The 8,366-nt window shown below is 59.8% G+C and overlaps 1 protein-coding gene across 6 annotated transcripts; it reads left to right on the top strand.

The window, feature by feature from the left end:
• The first annotated feature begins 3,556 nt into the window (after positions 1-3,556).
• CUNH8orf58 (chromosome unknown C8orf58 homolog) lies at positions 3,557-8,106 on the top strand. 6 transcript variants are annotated; one of them, XM_057310208.1, is made up of 7 exons: positions 3,557-3,637; positions 4,825-5,336; positions 5,675-5,815; positions 5,938-6,055; positions 6,187-6,299; positions 6,537-6,625; positions 7,139-8,106. In XM_057310208.1, the coding sequence occupies exons 1-7, from the start codon at positions 3,589-3,591 to the stop codon at positions 7,248-7,250; spliced, it is 1,134 nt and encodes a 377-aa protein (XP_057166191.1). In that variant the 5' UTR covers positions 3,557-3,588; the 3' UTR covers positions 7,251-8,106. The 6 variants fall into 6 exon arrangements, with proteins under 6 accessions (XP_057166191.1, XP_057166190.1, XP_057166189.1 ...); XM_057310207.1 differs by having other exon boundaries at positions 6,513-6,625; XM_026519003.4 differs by lacking the exon at positions 3,557-3,637 and having other exon boundaries at positions 3,657-5,336.
• Positions 8,107-8,366: the final 260 nt, after the last annotated feature.

Raw genomic sequence — 8,366 nt, 5'->3', positions numbered from 1 at the left:
AGGGGAGAAAGCCTGCAAAAGGGGCATTCACCCCCTCTGTGAATACCTGGGTCCTGGCACAGCGAGAATACAGAAGAATGTAGCATTTTTCTTGCTTTCCTGAAGGTAATAGTCAAGTGGCAGCAACTGAGCTGGCACGAATGAAATCATACTCCATGGCGCTGAGTGCTAATGTGGGACATAGAGGTGTGCCCTGTGAGCGCAGAGCAGAGACCACCTGTGTGTGAGGACAAACAGGACTTGGACAGGTGCAGTGGACAAATGCCGATGGATGGGGGTGAGTGCAGGTGGGATGCTCAGCTTAGGGCAGTGGCTGAAAGAGGTACCAAGAAAAGACTGGAAAGGGAGATGGGAGGCTTGAGTGCCAGAAGAAATGGTTTGAACTTTGAACCTTGAGGATCTGGGAACATTTTGGAAAAATGCAGGGAAGTGACAGGTTGGAAAAGGTGGGTGGGAATATTAACATGGTCAGATCCCCGCCTGTAACAAAGTGGGGTGGGCCAGCAGTGTTCTAAGGAGTAGAGAACAGATGGGAGTAGACACCCTTCTGAAATGGGCATGTCAGTGAGTTGCCAAACGCCTTTCAAAGGCTGGACAGGTTCGAGCTGAAAGTCACCCGTTGAGTTGTGGCAGATAGCTCTCCTTCCAGCGGCCGAGGCTTTCAGAGCGCTCCGCAGCTCCACAGCCAGCCCCAGCCTGGGAGCAAACGTCTTTGGAAGACGGAGTTATTAGCCAAACCCGTTGGTCAGAGGAGAAGGTTGGGGGCAGTCTTTGATCTCTTACCCGCGCCGTCAACCCCATCCCAAGCCAGCTGTGCACCCAGCCCTGTGACCCAGACTTGTAGGGGGGAGGAAGACCACCTAATTATAAGACTGCAATTTGTCCAGTGCTGTGCCCTCTCCATTTTCTGCATCTGGGGGAATACCTTCGGAAATGAGAAGATTCAAGTTAGAAGTTCCCTGAGAGGGCATCTACTATATACCCCTTCAGTTAGAAATGGGGAGGTGACATTCCCAAAGTTACACAGCTAGATAATTCTCACACACAAACGGGTAAGCGCCTTGAACCTCACAATTCTGAGGCAGGTAGTGTCCTCCTTGTTCTATAAATGAAGAACCCGTGGACAGGGGAGGGGGCTGGGAGTGGGACTTGGAGTCTGAATCCCGCATTTCTGGTTTGGGGTGGGGGCTTTTGCTCCTCCATCACCAGGGGCTGCCTTGCAGGCCACAAGGGAGGTCACCATGGCTCCCAGCCATCTCTACTCTGGCAGGAGCTGCCCCTAGCCTCTTGGCTTTGCCCTTCCTCCCACAGGGCCACGCTCAGTGCTGAGCTTGCAGGAAACGTGCTTCCTGAGGCTGGGACTCCCCCACGGAGGATGAAGGGCAGCTGGGCATCCCTGGCCTCAGCCTGAGGGTGGACTCTGCTCAGCCACGTGTCTCAGGAGCTCAGGGCAGCTGCTCACCCGTCAGGTGGGCAGCGAGGGGTGGCCGTGCTGCCCTTGCCATTCCCTCAAGCGTCACTCGAAGGGGAAGGATTCTCCTCTGGTGGTGGGCAGTCGTGCAGGGGTGCAGAACCGTCCAGGTGGTGAAGCCCTGACCTAGCTCTGGTCACAGGGCTGCTCCAGCCAGGGCTTCAGAAGGCCAATGCGAGGGAAGGCTGTGGCTCGCCATGAGGGATCCCCTTCACCATGCCGGCTCAGGCGTATCTGCATGGGGAGGAGGCACAGGCGCGTGGCCTGGAAGGGAGCGTGCTTGGGTGTGTGTTGGTGGGGGTGTGGGTTCTTGGAGCCCACACAAAGCCTTGTGCTGAGACACTGCATTCCTGCTGGCTGGGCTTCCTGTTCCAGATGCATTCTTGCCCTAGAGTCACCAGGGAGACTGCTTGGAATCTGGCCCCACATTCTCCAAATTCAGGGCGAGATCTAGTAAAGGTTCCCTCCCTTTACCTCCCCACCCTCTCATTTTGGAGGAAGGAAGCCACCTGATAGGCCAGCCCTCCGACCCTCCTACCTAGGGAGGGCTGGGGTGGGGTCTGACACTGCCTGTGGGGTTTGGTGCCACGCGTCCTGTTGGACAAACATAAAGCAGTTCCTGCCAGGCCCTGCGTTCTGTTTCCCTGTCTATATCTGCGAAAGAGGAATGGAGTGGGGTTGCTGTCTAGGAGGATAGGGTTAGGAGGGGGCGACCCGGAGGACCTATGCCTAGCAGGGAAGGGCTTGGCCTGGAAATCAAGGTGTTAAGAGACGGCAAGTAATTCAGGCACTAGGCTCTCATTCTTTCTCCAGACTTGGCGGGCCTCAGTTTCCCCATGTTATACAGTTAGAATCTTACAGGTTGCGGCTCTCTGATAAGGTTCCTGTGTAAGGTGTTTGAGGAAGGGTACGAGGGAGCAAAGAGCAGAAGAGGGTGGGCTTAATGTTTTCTCCCCTCCCAGTTAACGGCCACTTCCTTCCAAAGGCTCTGGCTCCAGCCCCTCCCCCAGAGGCTCAGGTGCAAGTTTGCACGTCCGCCCTCTCCCTTATCTGCCTCCAAGGGATTTGGGTCCTGCTGGGATTTTTCCAGCCCTGTCCCCTTCCTTAGGAAGATGAGGTTTCCTTAGAGGCCCGCAGCCCCTCCGGTCCACACGCTGTGTCACATTTGGCAGCTGCCTGGGCTCCTAGCCTCCTTTCAGTCTGGGAGCCTTTGAGGGTGAGGGATGGTGGAATCCCAGGACCAAAAGAAGGTTGGGGTGGGGACAGGAAAGTGTTTACACTTCCACCGCCTCCAGGCGGCTTCCCTGTCCCCCTGGCTCACGTCCCCAGATCCTGAAGCCCCCCTCCCCCAAGCCCCAGCTTTAGGGTGCTCTGGTAAGGGAGAGGTCTGGGACGAGGAGGGGATTCAGACCTAGCCCAGAACTCAAGGCACTTACAGTTGTTGGAAAGGATTTCCATGTAGACAGGGATCATTTCCCCCTTCTATCGCGTCAGGTTTTTGAGTGGCTGAGTGACTTGCCCCAGGCACACGGCTGGGAGCGCTGGGACAACATTGTCCCGGTCTGCGCTCTTCCCGCAGCCAGCACGTGGGGCTCCATTTCCTTCCGCGCTCCCGTCCAGTCCCCGCCGACCTTCCACCCCCATCCCCGGCTGTATTTCGGCGGCAGGAAGACAGAGCAGCATGTGAACGGGTAGTGGGGGGTGCCGGGTAACCCCGCACCTCCAGCCACACAACGTCCGCAGGCGGGGGTCTCCGCTCCCCCGCCGGGGGCGGGAGCGCGGGGCTGCCCGGAGTCCGAAAGACAGCGGATCGAGGCCTTTTGCCGGCTCCCCGGCGCGCCCGGCGCGGCCCTGCTCCCAGCCCCCGCCCCCGGCCCCCCGCGGCCCCTCCGGGCGCGCCCCCCACCCCCCGCCGCCCGCACACCTGCGCGCCCCTCCCCCACTCCCGCCCCTTCCCCCTCGCCCCCGGCCGGGAGGGTCCGGGGGCCGCGCCCAGCCGGGGCCGGACGCGCGTGCGAAGCCGCGCGCCAGACAGCGGCGGGGGGACGCTGGCCGGGATCGCGGGCGGGCTGCTGCGGCCGCGGCCGGGGCGCCGCGTCGGGGCCGGGAGCGGGGCCATGCTGGGCCGGCGGCGCGTCTTCGCCGTGGAGCCGCTCGGCGGCCAGGGTGAGTCGCCCACCCCCCTGGCCGGCCGGGGCCTCCTGCCCCGGAGCCGACTCCCGCGCCCGGGCCCCGGTCTGCGCTCCCCGTCCCAGCCCGTACACCCCGCCCGAGGCGCCCGACCTCGCCGCCTCCCTTTGGACGGGCTGAGCGGTGGCGCCGTGCGCGTTGGAGACCCCCTGGGTTTGGGCGTTAAACCAGCCACCACCGTCCATCCCACGCCCTCCGGCTCCACTTCCCTCGAATTCCCGATGTGGATCCTTCGCCCAGCCTTTGCCCCCGCCGGGAGGTCCAAAAGCCCCCTCCGCGGCGGCGGACCCCTTCCCGAAGGAGACTTCCTGGCTGGCTTCCTTGGCCGGAGGGGGGGGGATCTGGACCCCCAGCTCTCCCGCGTGGCGGGCGGTGAGACGGAGGCGGCCCTCCGTCCTCTCCCGCACTAGTTTGTGCATCAGTGTTTCAGCTGGGGACCCAGCGCGTGGGTAGGGCCTGCGCAGAGGGGACAGTCCTCCGGCGCTAGTGCTGCTTCTCCTACACCCCCTCTCCCCAGTTCAGGTTAAGTTTTTTTCAACTCTCCACCAAATCTTCACTATTTCTCATTTAAAAGGACAGAAGCCCGCAGTGGATATAGCTATTGTTATTTTTATTACCCTCCCCCAGGAGCTCCAGGAGAGACTTCATCCTGCATCCTGATGCTAGTTTGGACCCCAAGCTTCCTTCTTTGTGCCCGTCCCCGTCTCCCTGAGGCCAGAGGGTCCGGGTGGGCGTCACAGCCCTATTGCCCGTGGGGAGTGGTTGAAGAGACTGAGGCTCCCTATTCACGACCTGGAGGTCTTAAGCTGACCCCAGGCGCCGGAGCCCACGAAGAAAGCAGCTACCCCTCAAAAGGAAGATAGGCCGTACAAGGAGCTGGTGGATATGCTGTGCACAGCTTTGCCTGCCACGCAGCCCAAACCCCGGGGGGGGGGGTGTGTGTGTCTGTGATGGCCAACAGAGACTACTGGTGAAGGGAACCCATGTTAAGGTCTCCCAGCCAGGGATGGGGAGAGATCTGGGCGGGGCTGTGGCTGTCCAGTCCCGTCCCCTCCCTTCACCTCTGGCCCAGGACACTCCTCCTCGGGGAATGCTGCCAGTTGCCAGGAATGCTGGGGGCGTGAGGGGCAGCCTGCCCAGCCTGATGCTGACTCTCCTTGCAGATGGGGTTGCTGAGGACTTGGCACACGGTTGTGTAGTACCTGGAGTCAGCAGCACCTACAGACGGATCCCCGACGCTGCTCAAGCGTGCTCACTGGACTCCTGGAAGGGGGATGGCCCGCTGAGAGGTCTCGGGAGGCAGGAGCCACTTCTCAAACTGGCCTCCCGGGACTCAGGCGTGGAGATGGTGGTTGGGGACAGCCCCCTGACTACCTCCCCGGGCCTTTCTCAGGACTCTCTGGACTTTGAGCCCACAGGGAGCCCTGCGCCCCTGGGCCTTGCTTCCTTGGAGCCTGCTGCCCACCTAGGCCGGCTTCTGGCCAGCCGTAAGCTGGAGCAGGTGCTGGAGCGGTCCCGCCAGCTCCCGACCTCCCCTGCCAGCGTGTCACGATACCCCAGCTCCCTGAAGTCGCCCAGCGAGCCTGAATGCGAAATGCCCCTTTTTGGAGCAGGGGAACAGGAGGCCGCCGAGGCAGAAACTGCCCTAGGGGCAGGCGTGGAAGAAGCAGAGGTGGTGAGTGCCAGCTCTCAGGCTGGGTGGAGAGTGGGATGGAAATGCCTTTTACATGGAGGGGTGGGTTGCTGGCTGGTGGGGCCTCACTGACCTGTTCTCCTTGGAGCTGTCTTGGGGTGGGGCGTTCCTTGCCTCTAACTGAAGGGTTGTTCTCGCCTCAGCCCACTCCCAGCTGTGTGGAGGTGGGCAGTCTGGGGGCCGGCCTGGCAGCCTGCCTGGCTACATACTGGGAGGCCAGCTGGGGGTGTGTGCCTCCTCTCCCTGGCCTCTCTGCTCCCACCTGCTGGCTGCCGAAGATGGGAGCCTGGCTGAGTTCAGAACCTCGCTCCGTCCCACAGGCTGGGGGCCTAGGGCCTGAAGCCTGGGCCTGTCTCCCAGGGCAGGGTCTCCGCTACCTGGAACACCTGTGCCTGGTGCTGGAGCAGATGGCAAGGCTTCAGCAGCTCTGCTTGCAGCTGCAGACCCAGAGGCCCCCGCAGGTGAGTGAGCCTCAGGGTGGGCAGGCCAGTGGGGGCCAGGTGTGGGGGAGGCAGAGGAGGGCCGGGACCCCTGGAACCAGCCCTTGAGTTGGGTCTTGAGTGCCCGTCTGTCCTGTGCGCAGGATCCTGAAGCGGAGGAAGAAGAGGAGGAGGGGGAGCCACCCGTGGCCCCTTCACCTCCACCTTCTCGTGCCCGAGGCCATGAGGTGCATGAACAGCTCAGCCAGATGCAGGGGACAGGTGAGGGGCAAGCGCGTCTCCCTGTGTGTCTTGCCTGCCCAGTCCCCCCCTCCCCCCAGACCCTGTGAGCCCTGGGCTTGATGGGTGGCCTCCTGCTTCCGGCCCTGGGTAATCTGATTCTCTTTCTGAAGGGGCAAAACCAGCCGCACCCCTAAAGGTAAGGCTGCCCGGTGCCAACCCTCCCAGGCTGTTAGAGGCCACAGCAGAGCCAGCTCACATTTTTCCACCCTCCCAGGGACCCAAGGTAGGTGATGGGTGTGTATGGAGGCAGCGGATAGGATGGACTGGGGTTATGGGCTGGTCGGGATGTGTGCATAGCCTGAAGGCCAGGGACGCTGGGACAGTGATGGAATTCCTGATGCGGACAGGTGACTTGTCCTGGCTGTGCTGCCCACTGTCTCTGGGTCAGGGCTATGTTGGGAGGAGCTATCTGGTGATCCCCTCACCCTCTGCTCAGCGGGATCTCTCCCACTGGAACAAGGTCAAGGTCCTGCTCAACCGGATCCGTTGGAGGAGCCCGAAACACCCTGAGTCCCCTGCCCCTCCTGATGGCCCTGGGACCCAGCCCAGGTAAGGGCAGAGGAAGGAGCCCGATGAACCAGGACGCTGAGATGGTACTGCCAGTCGTGTTTTTTTGGTCCCTTTGAAATCTGAGAGACGTAGATAGTCCTGGAGAGGGTGCTGGAAGAAACAGAAGGTAGTTAAAGCATCCCATTTACAGGGGAGGAGGCTGGGGACTGGGCTGGGGAAGGAAATTGCTTTCCTGAGGCTACCTGCATGGTGAGTCCGTGGCTGAGCCAGGAACAGAGCATGGGAAACCCCTCATGCCCGTCCAGCAAGCCCTTGCCCCTCGCAGCTGAACCTTAGGCCACCTCCCGGATTTGCTGGGAGAGCAAGGTTGGGACACGAAGGATTGATTCCACAGATGATGGGGGGTAATGGTGAATAACTTGGCGGGGATAGGAAGCACTATGTCGATGTCCCCAGACTCGCCACAGCAGGTATGCAATGCTCCATCAGCTCTGGGCCATTGCTGCCTTCGTTTCCCCCTCCAAACCTAAAGCTACCTTTCCTTTTCCACAGGATTGAGTCAAGGGGCGTCCCTGAAAGACCTCCATGCCAGCCCCTCCGGAAGACCTTTATGCCATCATTTGTGGTTAAGAAGCAACGAGCAAAAAACCTTTCTGTATGCTGAGACCTCCTGGTGCAGGGACGTGACCCTGGGTGGAGGGGTGTGCAGCGAAGCCTTCTTCCTTGCCCTTTGTCCTGTTGCTGCTTCTGGGCACTGCCAGGAAAAGCTGCTGATGCTCACCCTTCTCTCTGAGGAGAGGGCTGGATCTTTCTCCTCTGGGCAGCCTGGCAGAGGAGCCCTGGTTCCCTGAGAGGCCCCAAGGTGCGACAGCCCCTTGGCTCCTTGCGGGTTGCCGGAAATCCCGGGGCCTAGTCAATGTGAACGAACTTATTTATCAGGAGTCTGCGGAGCATGTTTGGCATGGGGATCTACTGGGGCCTCGCATGTCACAGATGTGTATTTGTGCAAAATGATACATGTATGTCTGTGAGTCTCACTGTTGTGAACTGGCTGGATCCAACCGTCTCTTCTGAATCATGCACTCAAAGTGTTGGTCTTCTGGGGGAGGTGACTGCAGAAGGATGGAACCGACCTTCATTCCTCAGTGGGCTGTTACTGATTGGGAGTCCTGCTTTCCTTCTCCTACCTTCATGGGTAGCCCCAGGACAGAGGTGGGGGTACTATCTTGGTGCCTCTGCATGGAGTTTTGTCTGTGAAGCAGAGCCCCTGAAGGCCGAACCTGGAATGGAAGGGTCAGGGACAACATGGAAAATAGAGTAAGCTTCAAGGTCTGTCTTCAGCTGCTTTGGTCCCTAATAACCTTTACACATCAGAGACTCATACTAGCTTTTAGACCTTGACAAAAATCCCTTAACTTTTCTGAGCCGTAGCTTCCTACTTCATCTCCCAAATGGTTTAATGATACCTGCCCTACCTACCTCACAGTCTTATTATGCAGATAAAATGAGATCAAACTGTCTCAAAGTGCGTTGCGAATGTTACATGAACAGGAAGGGGGAGGGCATGGGGTTGGAAGGAGGCCAAACTGCAGGGAGGGTGGGAAGGCCAGAGGATAAAGGAGGTTGCCGTTGGAGACTAAAATGGCCAGTGATTAGCTGCAAGACTTGAAGCATGTCATTTCACTCAAGTCTTAGGTTTCATATCTGAGAGTTAGGGCACTAATTCCTGACCTTATCTTCCAGCGTTGGGAGGACCAAAGGAAATGTTTCTGCGAACGTT

Source organism: Ursus arctos, unplaced genomic scaffold (assembly GCF_023065955.2).
Source record: "Ursus arctos isolate Adak ecotype North America unplaced genomic scaffold, UrsArc2.0 scaffold_11, whole genome shotgun sequence".
Lineage (NCBI taxonomy): Eukaryota > Metazoa > Chordata > Mammalia > Carnivora > Ursidae > Ursus > Ursus arctos.
The sequence above is the reverse complement of the archived record's forward strand: the minus strand, read 5'-3'. Positions and strand labels throughout refer to the sequence as shown.

What these genes read in the sequence shown, in the direction of transcription:
- CUNH8orf58 (XM_057310205.1), top strand. Translation starts at nt 4,668, where the DNA reads ATGGGGAGAGATCTGGGCGGGGCTGTGGCTGTCCAGTCCCGTCCCCTC. An exon ending in GCGTGGAAGAAGCAGAGGTG is followed by an intron (nt 5,337 to 5,674) that starts GTGAGTGCCAGC and finishes TCCGTCCCACAG; the next exon opens with GCTGGGGGCCTAGGGCCTGA. An exon ending in AGACCCAGAGGCCCCCGCAG is followed by an intron (nt 5,816 to 5,937) that starts GTGAGTGAGCCT and finishes TCCTGTGCGCAG; the next exon opens with GATCCTGAAGCGGAGGAAGA.